Source organism: Nicotiana sylvestris, chromosome 10, assembly GCF_000393655.2.
Source record: "Nicotiana sylvestris chromosome 10, ASM39365v2, whole genome shotgun sequence".
Lineage (NCBI taxonomy): Eukaryota > Viridiplantae > Streptophyta > Magnoliopsida > Solanales > Solanaceae > Nicotiana > Nicotiana sylvestris.
The window spans coordinates 50,146,893-50,162,847 of record NC_091066.1 but is presented as its reverse complement, the minus strand read 5'-3'; the positions used below and the strand labels follow the sequence as shown (position 1 = coordinate 50,162,847).

At 42.9% G+C, this 15,955-nt stretch overlaps 1 protein-coding gene across 1 annotated transcript; it reads right to left on the bottom strand.

Annotated features, from left to right (window-relative positions):
• Nucleotides 1–356: 356 nt before the first annotated feature.
• Nucleotides 357–10,578, bottom strand: LOC138879312 (uncharacterized). The gene is made up of 3 exons (XM_070158918.1): nt 10,507–10,578; nt 1,407–4,048; nt 357–471 (listed from the first exon to the last, which is right to left on the bottom strand). Exons 1-3 carry the CDS (start codon nt 10,576–10,578, stop codon nt 357–359), a joined length of 2,829 nt encoding a protein of 942 aa, XP_070015019.1.
• Between the last annotated feature and the right edge of the window lie 5,377 nt (nt 10,579–15,955).

Below are 15,955 nucleotides of genomic sequence, written 5' to 3'. Positions count from 1 at the left end.
AAGCTCTGGATATTCTCCTGTGGTCAAATACTCTTTGATGTTGTGGAACCATGGTTTCCCGTCGGCTTCTTCCTCAACATGAGCACAATAAGCTGGTTGGTCATGAATATTGATCTGGATGGGGTCAATGAAATTTGTATCTGGATGCTGAATCATAGATGACAAAGTGGCAAGTGCATCGGCGAACACATTCTGCACCCTGGGAACATGTTGGAATTCCATCTTTCTGAACCTCTTTATCAATTCCTGTATGTGATGCAGATAAGGGAGTATCTTGGGATTCTTGGTTGCCCATTCTTATCGAACCTGATGTATGAGTAGGTCCGAGTCTCTGATTACTAGTAACTCTTGAATGTTCATCTGACAACCTCTTCTAGTATATCATCCTCTTCTGAATCTATATCCGTTTGTTGCATTGCCTCGTTGCAAGTCACAGTTGTTGGTTCATCATCAAGATATGTAAGAGTAACGCTGTGTAAAATAAAGTAAATGATAGAGAAAAGTAATAAGAGTGCAATATATAATGAATTTGAAATGCTTTGATTGAAATTCATAATCGTTCGAGACATCAGAGCTCTTTTGGAAAGTAAAGACAATGCAGAAAGGAAAAACAATTAAGAAAATAAAGATGTGATGCATGATGCTCGTTCAACCTTGCTACCTCGAAGATGTCCAGGAACTGGTGGTCCTAACTGACCAATTGGTGAGGCGTTCCCCTCAGTTCACGACTTGAATGGAAGGGCCTTCCTCCCCTTCCTCCTCGAAGATAACACAACAATCCATATCATCTTCTAGAAATAGGTTCTTTATTCTGCTAGGGCCTCGTCTTCCTCTGATCCGTACAAAGTGTCGGCTGGCTGAAAAGTCTGCTCCAACTGAGGTATAGGGTGCTCCAGCGGATAGTATGGTCCGCACCATGGAGGTGACCAGTGGTTGAACTCCTCCCAAGTGTACTCATACCCTAGGCCAAAAGTGGTACCGTGCTTCTTCAGCTTGATAGGTTTGGTGATACCCTGTAGGTTCTTGCCAAGTCCTTTTCCGAGTTCATACCCGCTCCAATTCAGGATGCTTTCGATCTTGTTATCCCACCACTTGTCTTTGTCTACAACATTGACCCGCTCGATGTGGTGGTACGTTTCTCATCCTATCCTTCTTCTACCTCCGATCATCGGAATGGTTTGGCGACTGTATATAGGGTTGCTACCGTCGCCATGAATGATTACTTCCTGATGATTCCATTCAAATTTTATAGCTTGATGCAAAGTTGATGCTACAGCCCAGCGGCGTGGATCCAGGGTCATACTAGTAACAAATTGTAGGATGCTGGTACGTCAATGACTTGGAACTCGACATCAAACCATGTGGGTCCCATCTGTAGGCATAGGTTAATTTCTCCAATGGTATACCTCTGAGATCCATCAAAAGCTTTGACACCGATAGCCCCGTCTTTGACCTCGTGCAATCCCTTACCCAATGTCCTGAGAGTTATCAATGGACAAATGTTGAGGCTGGATCCCCCGTCGACTAAAATCCTGGTGATAAAGTGATCCTCGCATTGTGTAGTGATGTGCAATGCTTTGTTGTGACCAAGCCCTTCTGGTGGTAATTCGTCCTCGTGGAAGGTGATCTTATGGCTTTCCAGTACCTGCCCCACCATGTTTGCCATTTCGCCTCTTGTTATGTTGCTGGGAACATAAGCTTTAGTCAGTATTTTCATTAAGGCATTTTTATATGCCTCAGAGCTTTGCAGAAGAGCCAGAATAGAAATCTGTGCTGGCGTTTTGTTCAGTTGCTCGACAACTGAGTACTCTTTGTCTTGTACCTTCCTCCAAAGGTCATCGGGTCCGGTTTCAACAACCCGCCCGGAGGCTTGCTTGCTGGACTCAGCCAAGTGCTCCGGGGTGTATACCCTGACTGTCCTAGTCATGCCCTGTGCGGCAATTGCTTCCCCGGTATATGTCTTTCCTTTCCTTCTAGCCTCAGCGGTGTAATCCCAAGGTATAACATTTGTCTTGAATGGGGTCACGTCTGTCATGGAGACCGGAATAGGCACCTTGGGAGGTAACACAGTAACTTCGACAGGTGTAGGCGCCTTTGGAATTCCGAACTCAACCTCAATCGGTTTTGGTGCCTTTGCGGAAGGTGCTTCAAACTCGAGCGGTACGGAAACATTTACCACATCGCCCTTAGAGGGCTGAATCTGAACAACAATGGGATTGAGAGTAACTGCTGGCTTCTTAGGTTCGTTTCTTTCAACTATCAAACCGATTGACCCCTTGGGGTCCCATTCATCTTCAATCTCGATCATATGGATGCCTCTACCCTTGTGGTCAGGCAGAGGGTTGTTGCAGACATTAGGAGCGAGCTCCTTTGCTATAATGATCTTGTTGTCAATCAGGTTCTGAATCTTGTCTTTCAACGAGCGACACTCGTCGATGGTATGGCCCTTCATCCCGGAATGGTATGCGCAAGTCTTGTTTGGGTTGAACAATTGGGAAGGATTTTCTAGAGTTACGACTGGAATAGGGGTAACGTAACCGGCTACTTTGAGTTTTTCATATAATTGGTCAATTGGCTCGACTATGGTGGTATATTGTCTGGGAGGTTTACGGTCGAAGTTTAGTCTAGGTCGGGGAAAGTTTTGGCGGGTAGGAGGTGATGGGTAGTGAGAAGGTTGGGAGTTGTATGCTTGGTATATGGGTGCAGGTTGAGAATATCTGGGTGAAGTGGGTTGATACGTAGGTGGTAGAGGTGATTGGTAAGCTGGTGGTGGAATTTGGTAAGTGGGTGATGGTTCTTGGTAGTTTAGGGTAGGTTGATATGTGAGTGAAGCTGAGGGATAGGTTTGGTACTTCATAGGGGAATTGTTCCTTTGCGCAACCATTACGGAATTTACATCCTTTTTCTTTGATGAGCCACCAGACTGTAAAGCCTTGTTGGTAGCTTGCAATGCCTCGAGGTTAGTGACCATACCGTTTTTGATGCCTTCTTCAATCCTTTCTCCCAACTTGATGATGTCGGAGAACTTTTGGCCCTCTATCAGCATCAGCCTCTCGTAGTATTGTGGATCCTGAGCACAGACAAAAAACCTGTTCATTTGTTCTTCCTCCAAGGTCGGTCTGACCTTAGCAGCTTCTGACCTCCAACGAGTAGCATATTCGCGAAAGGTCTCTATGGGCTCCTTCTTGAGATTCTGGATATAGAACACATCTGGTGCGTTCTCAGTGTTGAACCTAAACCGGTCCATAAAGTCAGACTCCATGTTCACCCAACTAGTCCATTTCTTTGCATCCTGGCTAATATACAATGATAAAGCATCACCCTTCACACTCCTCATGAACAGCTTCATGCAGATTTTCTCGTCCCTTCTGACTCCTACCAACTTGTCACAATACATTCTTAAGTGGACCCTGGGATCACCTGTACCATCGAACATCTCGAACTTGGGGGATTTGTACCCCTCCGGGAGCTCAACATCTGGCTGAACACATAGATCTTCGTAATTCAACCCTTCGACACCTTTGTTACCTTCGAAACCTTGAACCCAGCTAGTCAACTTCTTGATCTCAGCAACCAAATTCTGAATGAGGGAACTCTTGTCATCTGACTTGGTTGCACTTGTGATTGGTTGACTGTAGTGCGGCATAGTGTCCACAAAGATAGGAGTGTTATGGTCTTTTATGGTGTTTTGTGGTTCAGGAACGAACAACGGAGTATTATGAGTAGGTTGCATCAGAGGTTGTGGGGTGTTTTGTGGAGGTTCGGGGTTCTGGGTGTTAACATCAGGAGCGGCAAGAGTGATTGACAGGCTTGCCAGGTTTCTAACTTGATCCAATTCCTCTCGGAATCTTAGCAAAGTTTTCTCCAGATGAGCAGCAGTCTCCTTGGTGATTGCAGCATTCTGAGAAGTTTCCTCAAGTTCCTTTCTAGCGCTTGCATCTCCCATTTTGCCTTTGTTCCTATTTCTAGTAGGACTCAGAGGAGAAGGAGGTGGAGGACCCTTGGATCTTGTTGAGTATACTGATGGTGCCAGAATGCACGAACTAACCTTTGGGAAGGGGAATAAAAAATAAAAGAAAAACAAAAGGTAAGAAGTTAGTGCGGGTTATGAGAAGAAAATGTTGCAATATTTAAACACATTGTGCAAGAATATAAATCGCGTCCTAATTTGGGTGCCTCGTTGTGCCTGAGGTAGGCCTAGCGACAAATTAACTTGGAGAACTTATAATGCTAAATGCCTCATTTTATTGATAAAAATAAGACGAATCCCAAAACGACACTAAAATAGCGGAAAGTAAAAATGTCACTAATGGCTATTGGCCTTATTACATTAAAAGCGAAAAGAAAGACTCCTAACTACTTGGCCCCAGAAGGACCTTCTTCAGGTTGAATGTTCTCGCTGATCAAGTCCTCCAGCTCGCGCAGATTTTCCAGTAAAAATGCTATCGCCAGACGTTCTCCTTTGCCTTCCTCAACATTTTGATAGTCGATGACTCTTTTCCTCACTTTCCCTTCCAATTCCAGCAAGTTGTACTCCAAGTATTCTATCTTCTTACTAGACTTGGTGACTCTCTCCCTCCACTTGTTGATTTGGTTGCTCGATGGGAGGTTTCTCCACCAAGTCTGCAAGAGTGAAGGCATGTTTACCATACCGAAGTCAGGAACCTTGTCATTCATTTTCTGCAAAACAAAAGGGTTAAGACCTCACCCCCACCGGACTCGACTGTTTAATGCCAATAATCAGCATAAAAAGCATTTAGTTCTGCAAATAAATGCACAGAACATGTAGGTGTCCGTTTGGGTTTCAGGGAAACCCGATGGACTTTGGACAAGGCTATCTTAATGAGTCATTATGCTGACAACATAACTGACTCGGCTAGGTTTGACCATGATGCATGCACAGTTAAACAGAGTAAGGTTTCTATTGGGGTATTAGACAGGTACCCTTGAGCGGACAACTCAATAGGGAAAGGCACGGAACCGTTGACTGCACCGCTGATCGACTGGTTTTACCGCAAATATGCCTTTGCCACATTTAGGGGGTTTATAATATCGGAAGGGCGCAACCACTCATTATAAGCGTTGCTATAGGATTTGTTTTGGCACGAGTGGAATATGATGTTGAGGAATGCAGTTATAATAATGAGACAAAATGCATGTATTTTCACGTTCATAAAGTAAAGATTACAATAAATTCTCTGAAATTACAACAGAATTGAAATAATAAGGTAGTAAAAGAAAAAATTAAAAGGAAAGAAAAACATGAAGAGCCAAGTTAGTATTTTGATGAAATAACTAAAGACAGAAGGTAAATGCAATTAAGGAAGCAATAAAGTCAAAAAAGCACGTAATGGTAAAAGCCTTAAAGGTTTCCCCAGCAGAGTCGCCATGCTGTCGACGCCCCCTTTTTCTAAGGCAAAATCGGGTTTTACGACATTATGGACAAAACAACTCTTATTCCCTATCGAGAATTGGGTTTGGAAGTTGAAGAGTCATCACCCAATGATTATAGTGCATTAGGACACTTTAAGAAGGGTTTGAGATGAAGAGACCAGAGATTAGGGTAAGGGCTTGAGATTATCTCGAGGGGAAGGTGTTAGGCACCCCTCAAGATCCACTAGTGTGGTTCCCGGCCGTACTTAGTCGTGACTATAAGAAGAGTAGAAGTAACAGACAATGTTTGCACATAAGGAATACAAATAAGTTGAAAGTTTTGAAAGAAAAGAGAGAAAAAAAGACATAAGTGGTTTTGGAAAGAAAAGATTGATTGAAGAAAACATTACTTTTAAGAATACATCACATCGTATAAATAAAGAAAAAGGTCCTAGGTTTAAATAAAATATGGATCACCTTGGTGCAATACCCAACAATCATTCTCACACGAGATATTAGCGCACCGGTCATCATATCCATATTCTACCCTTCCCACCCCGTTAAGGTATTAAACGCGATTAGTCTCATTTACTTATTGCATGCTAGTACCCGTCCCAACCTATCAGTCCTGGGGTTTTAGGACTTCTAATCCTAAGGGGGGGAGGAAGGGAAGTATAAGCATATATGGAGTTGCAAAAGGATAAAATACTAGGGCGTCAATCAAAACAAATAGCAAGTGATTAGGGAATGAAACAAACACACAAAAGGCTCATATAATCCCCATAAATCACATAACAACTAGTTTAGCATGTCTTGCGTGTACTGATTTGGTCTTTAAAAAATTAAACAGCGGACAGATTTGTTCAACACGTAGATTTGGATAAAAAGTCTACATTAGGCAGCCCAGATCCAATTGTCAGCAGTTGAGGTATTTTAAACAAGTTACCGATTAAGCACCTAATGCAGAAGAGTTTAAGACAGAAGCTTGAAAATTGTAGGAATTCAGAGATGACTTGAAAAATCAGCAGAATTGTTTAAGTAGAAGTACGGTGAAATTGTAAAGTAGAGTTTTCAGAAGTAAGAATGCTTTTAAAAGAAGATTGAGTTTGAAACCTGTTTTGAAAGAGAGCTTCATGAGACGAATAAAAATTCAAGCAGAGAGTTGAAAATGTTTCAAAAAAAAGAAAATGCAAGTTTAGGAAAATTTCAGACAAGTTTGGACGAGCTTTGTTTGAAAACGCTGAAGCCAATGGCCTGGTTATCACTTATGCAGATTTAGGCAAGTATGAAACCCTATAGGCAGGATATCTATACCTTGATTTTTAAGACTCGTTACTATTTTTAAACGTTAAGGAAATGAGTATTTGATTACCCTACGGTTTGCCTAACGTTTCATGCATTCCCTATAGGCATGATTTCTATATGCAATTAGTTGATTAGTAGGTCATATAGGCATGATTTCTAATGATTTGCAACATGGTTGAACATTAAATCCTATAAACATGATTTCTAAATGATTGAATGAAAAAGAATGCGAAACTTATAGACATGATCTCTAGATGATTTAAAGCGTGAACCTATAGGCATGATATCTAAGTGATTAAATAACAGCATTGGTCCTATAGGCATGGTATCTACCCTTTAGCAATAAAGTAAACTCCTCCCACACCCTTTACTAATACTCCCAAGTTCTTTTTACAAAAATATTACAGAACCAGAAGAAAGAAAGGAAAATACTTAAAAATACATCACAGCCTACAGCTAGATCCGAGCAGCCTAATTCAACCTTAATGCCCAACAACATGTGATTAACCAATTCCTAATTTCTAAAGCCTTCTCCTTACTCAGAATGTTTTCAAAGTTCCAAGGAGTCTTAAGAATTCCAGGCAATGCTTAACACTCTGAGTAAATAGCAACAGAGTAGTGCAGTGTGGAAATGCCAGCCCTCAGGCATCCAAGTTCATAGGGAGCTCAAGGGTCCCAAAGCATGCCTTACCAGGGGGGAGGGGGGGCAGAACTTAAGAAACTAGGAGTAAGTGTAAAGTGAGGGGAGTTGAGGGAATCAGATCAAAGGGTGGTCATACCCAACCATGAGTATAGGCTGATACATCCCTGACCCTTTACTTGATCCAAACAAATAAAGAGCAGAATTTTTAAAGTCAGACTTGATCCTGGATGGTGATTAGGACACTACCAGACTCTAGTCAAGGCTCAGCACATAAAGGGGGAAGAATGGAATGGGATTGATTAGAGTAAGGTTCAAGAGAACCTAGTCCCAGGTCATGGATAGCAATGGGATGCTACCCTAACCTAGAACAGTACTCACACATAAGGGGTCAAAGGGAAAAAGGTTCACATGGAAAGCATGTATAGAAAAACATCAAGGAAGGACAAGGAAGCATAACATAACTTAAAGGTGCAGAAACATGAAGAAAGAACATAACAGACTAAAGTATAGCTACAGAATGCAGGAAAGCACAATACAAATATATAGTGAGGACATGTGAAAGGGAGAAGTAAACACATGGTTTTGGAGAATGTTATTTAACTTATGGAGACATACCAGTTGCAACATTCAAACAGCAGAACATACAAAGCAAGAAAACAGCCAGAGAGTCCACTCAAGCCTCAGCAAACACTTGAGAAAAGCAAGAAAGATTCTATAGTCTAGCCTTGGCTTTCAGCCGACTAGACACAGCAATAGTACTAATAGTGGTAAAGAGAAGAGAGCTTTTAGTGTGTGTGTGTTTTTGAACTCTATTGTTCGTGTCTTTAAAGAAAAAGAGTAGGGTATTTATAGTTTAAAAACTAGGCAAGTAAGCAAGGCAAAGAATAATTCAGTATCAATTAGAATCAATCAGGAGAAGGGGATTCCTTTAATTAAGGAGTCCAAATTTGAACGGTAAAAGGGCAGAGTTTTATTTAAGGAAAGAAAATCAAGTAACACATTGGGCAATGAAGGGTAAATACATAAGGGAAGTTTAAAAATACACGGTTAGGTAAATAAGGTAAGAAGTAAATCAACTAGTACATAGTAAATCAAGGAATCAAGGATTCGAAATCAATAATGAACCAAGTCAGAAAAAGGTCCAAATTAGACAAAGAAAGAATCAAACAAGCTCACATAATGGTAGTCTGAAATCAATCCCCAAAATTAGGGTTATTTCGAGAGGGAAAGGTCTGACTATAAAGAGTGCATAGCTTTAAACATGCGAGGCTGGAATTAAACAAACAGAATGGTCATGCAATCAAGAGTAGAAGAATATAGCTAGAAGAGAGTGTTAGGTAGCATAAGAGAAATCAGAAGGTCTTGCAAAGCTTAGCAAGAATCAGAGAACATGAGACGAACTTAGAAATTAGGGTTTTTGAAATCAAACTAGTTTAGACACAGGAAGCAAAACAATCGCACACAAGTGTTTTGAAAACCCCCAAAATCTAGGGTTTCCTCCATAGATTAAATGTAAAGACGAAAGCGTAGAAAATCAGGCAAAGTAAACTCAGAAAATCCAAGGAACATAAACATTTCATGGAATCATAATGAAAGAAAACACAGTAAAGGAAATCACTAGCAAACCCTAGGAGGAAATACAGTAAAAGAAAAATACATAGAAACCATAGTGAAAATACTTAGGAGTTACAACAAAGCAAAATACAGTAAGAAATCACAGTACAACAAGTAAAAATCAAGGAAACCCTAGGTTCGAGAAGACGAACAGTTTTGAAAGCAAAAACTTGAAATGATGTAAGTAATACTTTAAAAACCTCAGAAATAGCACGGATCTAAAGTAGATCTAGAGAGAAACAAGAAAACATCTAAATGGCATAGGGTTTCAGAGAAACCCTAGAAAATGAGAAAGGCCTGGAAAAGGGGATGGTCCGAGTCGAGATGGACTCATAAGGCAAAGACACGCCGGAGATGAGCCGGAGATGGCCGGAGAAGGTGAAGGGAGCTCATCGGAGAGGCGAGGAGGTGGAAGGTTCCAGAGAGAGTGAGAGATAGAGAGATAGAGACGAGTGAGTGAATGAGAGGGGATTGGGGGGTCGTTAGGTTAAAAAGGAAAGGGCAAACGGGGGCCGTTGATTAAAACAATCAACGGCCACGATTTTAAAATGGGATCCGGGCGGGTTCATTTAATTGGGTCTGGGTCGGGTAGAAATGAAATTGGGTTGGGAATTGGGGGTTAGAATTAGGCTGTAATTGAAATCAAAAAGAGACTAAAATTGAAATAGCCATTTTTCCCTTTTGAATTTATAAAAATAGTAAAAGATGTTAAAAATCAAATTAGAAATATTAGGTTGATAAACAATATGTAGGTATTAATTTAAAAATATTAGGATTGATTTTGTAATAAAAATTGCTAATAAATCTAGAAGTAGGCTAAAATTGCAATTTCATGCAATTTTAGTTTAAAAATACCAAATGGACTTGTAAAATTATGCAAAAATCATGTAAATTATATTTTGACGTAAATGTGAGAGTGAAATAAACTATTCACCAAAATAGCAAGTTTTGGGAATAATTAATGGATTTTATAGTGCACAATAGGCCATAAATTGGTCTTAAAAATTATTAAAAATACCAAAATCTTTTGGGGTGCTCATATATGCACACATATGTTATTTTGAAAATATATAGGAAAAAATTGGGTATCAACACTTACTAAAGGCATAAACCTGATCTCAAAGTTTCGGCTATATATCGAACTTGTAAGACACCTAAAAAGGCATACCCTCGAAATAGATGCCAAAACTACTTTACTCGGGACTTAAAGGCTTCGGCCAAACACAAATGACTCCGGTCACAAGGCTGTACCAGCCAAACTAACACGACTCGGGGATGCCCGACCGTCGCTACAAAATCACAGGCCTTCAATTACTTCGAATATACTTCGAAAAGAACCGTTTAAACAAGCTACCCTCGACATAGGCAAAAGAGCTTCGACCACGTCAGCTCCTAAACATTGGCTTCAAGATACTCAACCTCTGAGCCAAACCTCCCGAGGTGCTCGATCATCGCCATATAATGACTCACAATCCAGGGTTTTTATTAAACCGTCGAAGAGTCAGCAAAATATTATTTCAAAAAGTCCTTAACGAGGGAAAAATATAGCCTACATAAAAGGTCGCATCCACCCAAGGCGTAAGAGCCACTGTCGCCAGCCCATATACATAGAAGGCAGCATCGGCCTGAGGTGTAAAAGCCATTGTCGCTAGCCCGCGCAAAAACAAAACTTGAGGGTCGAATGAGCTCGAGTCGTAACCCGATTCGGAGATTGAACCCAAAATATTTAACTAAATATGCCTAAGAACAAAGCGTAAGAGCCATTGTCACCAACTTATTGAGCTTAAGGGCCACACACATAAAAGGTCGTTTCAACCCAAGGTGTAATATCCATTGTCGCCAGCTTAATGAGCCTCAGGGCCACACACATAAAAGGTTGCTTCGACCCAAGGCGTAAAAGCCATTGTCGCCAGCCCACACGAACACAAAACTTGAGGGTCGAATGAGCTCGAGTCGGAACCCGACTTGGAGACTGAACCCAACATAATTAACTAAAAAGGTCGCATCAACCAAATGCGTAAGAGCCTATGGGCCAGCCTAATGAGCCCCAGGGCCATATCACGAATCTAAGGATTCCTACCAATTCAAAGATCAGTTCACTTGGCCAAATTCGAGATAGAAAGAGATACAGAAGAAATAAAACCGGAAGGTTTTTTTTATACATATATACGAAAAAATGCAATCTCCATCTACAAACATGCTTTGAAAACGCTATGTACAAATGGCGGAATCTATGGCCCCCTAGGGACTATGGCCTGCCGGCCTCATCTTCACTTTCTTCGGGGTGGGACAGAAGTAACCGGGAATCACGCTCGTCCACCCTCGCTCATGCGAACTCTTCAGAGAGAACAAAACCCCTGGCACGGATCTCCTTGAGAGTCTTTATCTGAAACTTGTAACGAGCATATTCTCCAATCCTCACTTCGCGTCCGAGGACCCTTCTCAGCTCAGCTTGAGCATTGGTAGCGTCCTTTAAATAGATCGCCATCTCCATGTAGGCCTTAGCTCGGCTCATTACGGCTTCAGCCCGGGCATCAACAATCTCAGCCCTGACGTTCAAAAGCTCGAACTCAAGCTCCTTAATCATATCAGTTTGAATCGAAGCGTTTTCACGAGCTAAGTGAAGTTGAGCCTCAAAAGCGGGAACTTTAGCCAGAGCACCCTTCCCCTCCAAAGCCTGAGCCTCCGCTCGAGTTTTAGCTCATTATGCTCATGCTTGGCCTGGCCAGCTTCATCCCGAAGACGCTCCTAGACCTCCGTCTTTTTCTGCAATTGAAATAAATGAAGCGTTAGCCTGAGAAGCTAGAAGGCGGAATGCATGCTCACCCGGGATAGAAAATTATCTACTTCTCCAAGTAGTTCTCATAATTCAATCCCCGGCTCACCTCATACCGTAAGTACACCAACTCGATTTCCTTTTAATCACAGAGGAGCCTAAGGGATCTCTCCTCATCCAGAGCTTTTCGCAGCCTGGCTTCACAACGAAGCAGCCCGAACTTAAGCTTGTCGAAGGCCTGCAAAAGAAAACCCCATAAAGAAGGGAAGACGCGAAGCTTGAAAGGCCTGTACCGAAACTCACCGCAAAGTGAAGCCGCTGGGCTTCCTTGAAGGCCAAACGCACATCTACCAACCTAATTCTCCCAACTCTAGAAGGGTTAAATCCGGTTGAGGCATGGTCGCTTGGTATATGCGACCCCGGATTTCTAGTATACCTCGAAGTACTATCGATGGAAAAAGAAGCCGATGACAACGGAGAAACCAGATTTATAGAATTAGGAACCACGGATGCGGCAGGCTCGGATGATGCTTCCACTCCGAATCTCCGGTCCCATTTTGCCTTGCTTTGAGCACCATCGCCCTGTAAAAGCATCTCTTGCTTATTGTTGTCATTCTTTAGCCCGGAAGCCGGCAACCCTTCCCCCTCTCCAGAGGAGTGCGACCTCGCCTCGAAAGGCTCTCCAATGCCTACATTAGCAAGATTAATACGCATAAAGGGAAAATTCCACTCCAAATGAAGGAAGGGAAAGGAAAAAATAGCACAACACACACCATGATGTTTTGCTTCCCATATGCCCCGAGACAAAGCTTGCCACTTACGCTCATCGCAGGTCAAGTGGGTCGCCAACTTCCGCACCCAATCCGGCAGATTAGGAACAGCACCTGGTGCCCATGAAACCACTGCAGAAAAAGAAAAGAAGGCATGGTTACGAGACCATTTTTTACCATAAACAAAACTTAGAAGGCATGGAATGCACCACTTACGTGTGTAGTTCCATTCCTTACGGAATAGTATAAGCTCCGCGGGGATAATGTCAGTGGTTTCGCACTCGGGTGAATCAACTCATCCACTCCCAGTCTCCATCTTTATCATCATCAACAACGAAGAGTGCGGTCGATCGACATCGAAAGGTTAGCAAATCTCGATGGTGAAATGGTCAGTACAGCCTGATGAGATGACTTAGCGTAAGTTCAAGCCCTGCTTTCTCATTGAAAAATCTCATCATCTACACTATTCGCCAGATGGATGGATCTGCGCCAAGGTAACCCGTTACTTCAAATAAAAGTCGAGCAAAATCCTATCAAGTGGGCCTAGTGCAAAAGGATACATGTACATATTCATAAACCCATCGACGCGATCCGTGATGCCTTCATTCGGGGAGAATGTCTATAACACTACCTTCTCCCCCCATCCGCAGTCTTTTCTCACTAACTTAAAGTGATCTTTTCCTATCAAAGAAGTAATTTTCAAGGTATACTCTCGTTGGTCCTGAATGCCGGAGGCGGAACTCTCCCCTCTCTGCCGAATAGACCCCGATGTAGCGGTCAAGGCTATAACAAAAGTAGAGAACTAAAGCAGGAATCTGTGCAAGTGCGTTAGTACTGAAGTGGTGAAAGACTTAACGCAAAAAAAGAAGGGTAACTACTTAAAATGGTGGGATCTCTAAAAAAAAGAGCAGAAACAACCCTATTTATATGTGGAAAAAATGGCGATGATTCGCCTGCCTCAAAGCCGGTTAGAAACACTGACCGATGTTGCCAAATCACCTCAACAACTTGTCAACTAAATCGTACATTAGGTGGCTCCATGTAAATGTTTCGAGAGTAGAAATCCCTGTATCATCGCCAGTCCCGAGATGGTACCCGACCTCGAAGACCTCCATCAAAAGAAAGTTAGGCTCTAAGAAGCCAACGACATCATTGCCAGTTCCGAGGTAGTACCCGACCTAGAGGACCTCCATCAAACGAAAGTTAGGCTCTAAGAAGCGAACAACATCATCACTAGTTCCGAGGTAGTACCCGACCTCGAAGACCTCCATCAAAAGAAAGTTAGGCTCTAAAAAACGAACGACATCATCTCCAGTCCCGAGGTGTTACCCGACCTCGAGGACCTCCATCAAAGGAAAGTTAGGCTCTAAGAAGCCAATGGTATCATCAATAGTCCCGAGGTGGTACCCGACCTCGAAGACCTCCATCAAAAGAAAGTTAGGCTCTAAGAAGCCAATGGTCCCGAGGTGGTACCCGACCTCGAGTACCTCCATCAAAGAAAAGTGAGGCTCTAAGAAGCCAACAACATCATCACCAGTCCCGAGGTGGCACCCGACCTCGAGGACCTCCACCAAAGGAAAGTTAGGCCCTGAAAGGCCAATGACATCATCACAAGTCTCGAGGTGGTACCCAACCTCGAGGACGTCCATCAGGAAAAAGTTAGGCTCCAAGGACCAATGACATCATTGCAAGCCTCGCGGTGGTATCCGACCTCAGGGACCTTCGTCAAAAGGAAGTTAGGCTCCAAGGAAATAAGCACTTAAGCTCTACCCATATGGGCTTGGCCCCGGGGTATCGTCTGAGCTCGGACAAACCCTCTTCTAGGATCTATCTCCAGCGCCTTAAGGTTATCTACACTAAGTTCAAAGCATGTTTCCAGGTGGTCCGAATTTGAACGAACCTCCACTCGGGGACTGCCCTCGAAAGTTCAAAGGCATTCCCTGTCCACGGCCCTCCGAGCTAATTTCCTCTCAAAGGTTATCGTGGAGACTAAGTGATAAATCACGATTTCAAGGCTCGAAGTGTTACTTTCATTCGACTCAAAGTGAGGGGCCCGATGACTCGAGTTTATCGGTCCAATCCAGGCTCGATCCGAGGAACGACGAAGGACTCCACGAGAAGCCATACTAATCAATCAAAAATCAGGAAAAAACACTCACCTTTGGGCTCGACATTAGCACCAACCGGTAGAGTCATACATTCAGAATCTCCATAAAAATAAATAAAGGGGAATACAACAAGTATCAAAGATAAAATTGGGAAAACGTCTTTATATTCAGAAAATACTTGATTACAAAAGCCCTCGAGGGGTCATAACTTATGATTACAAAAGCCTATGATGGGTCCTTACAAAAAAACAAAGAAGAGAAAAAGTACACATGTAGCAAAAGCCTAGAGCCTAGCCTACTCCCAAAGGTGCACCCTTGGCAGCAGTATCCTCGAGCGCCATCTCTTCAGGCATACATCCCCGGCGATAACATCTTTGATCGCCACCTCCTCTAGGGTTCCATCTCGATCCTCCAGATAATATCTCTGAGGGAGAAGATGAAGAAGAGGAAAAGGCAGAGATGAAGAAGAGGAAAGTGACGCAGAAGAAGCAGAAAAAAGAGACATAGCCCGCCGAAGCCAGAGGTTGAAGATTCGGTGGGCATCAACCCTACTTGCACAGCTGCTCTGGGTCTGCCTTCCGGGATATTGAGCCGTGCAAGTCTAATGGACGGTGGTGCCATTTTATCCCTTGGAAAAGCAAAGGGATGAGGTGCCACACCAGGCCAGGGTAGGGGAGTGAGCAGCGGTGTATAGTCCTAATGCTCTCCCGAGCAGCAGTGTAGAGTCCAAACATCCTCCTAAGTCAGAAGAAGTTGACCCCACTATCGTCTCACTTTGAACCAATGATGACAACAATAACAACCATAACAACAACAACAACAACATCGATAAGACAGTATAATCTCGCTCGACAAAGAATAGCCCAGGCAAAAGGCCATGGCATGGCTGATGAGAACGTCGCCATAAGGCCTTAAGGCCATAGACCCCAAACATGGTGAGTAGCAATGGAGGAGGATAGTAGGAAGAAAGGAACAAAAAGGTGTTGAAAGGCACTTGGATAAAAAGATAGTACCAAAAGGCCCCCATTTATAGGGGGTGAAAACGCCATCAATGCCTTTGAAAGATGGACCGACAGGCGCAATCAATGCACCATTAGAAACTGGATTGACGGCGATATGGTTGCTTTGGAGAAAGGAAATCGGCAGCGCATTGAATGACGCTAAAAAGACAAGTCTATGGGATGTCCCGGTTATTGTGAAAGCTTACGCCATAAGTATGATATTGTCAACATGACATCATTGCAGGAAGTTTGAAGAGTTGGATGTAAAAATCGTTTCTTATTGCTCCTCTGTAAGAAACGCGGGGACTATCTGTATACGGTGAAATCAGAGGGTTCAATTCCTCATCATCAAGGCAGCTCAGATG

Excerpts from the sequence above, each read along its gene's own strand:
- LOC138879312 (XM_070158918.1), bottom strand. The coding sequence starts at position 10,578 with ATGGCTTTTACACCTCAGGCCGATGCTGCCTTCTATGTATATGGGCTG. Across the intron at positions 4,049-10,506 it reads CAGTGGCTCTTACGCCTTGG|GTTAGTTCGTGCATTCTGGC; the intron begins GTGGATGCGACC and ends CCCTTCCCAAAG. Across the intron at positions 472-1,406 it reads GCTTTTGATGGATCTCAGAG|CGTTACTCTTACATATCTTG; the intron begins GTATACCATTGG and ends TATTTTACACAG.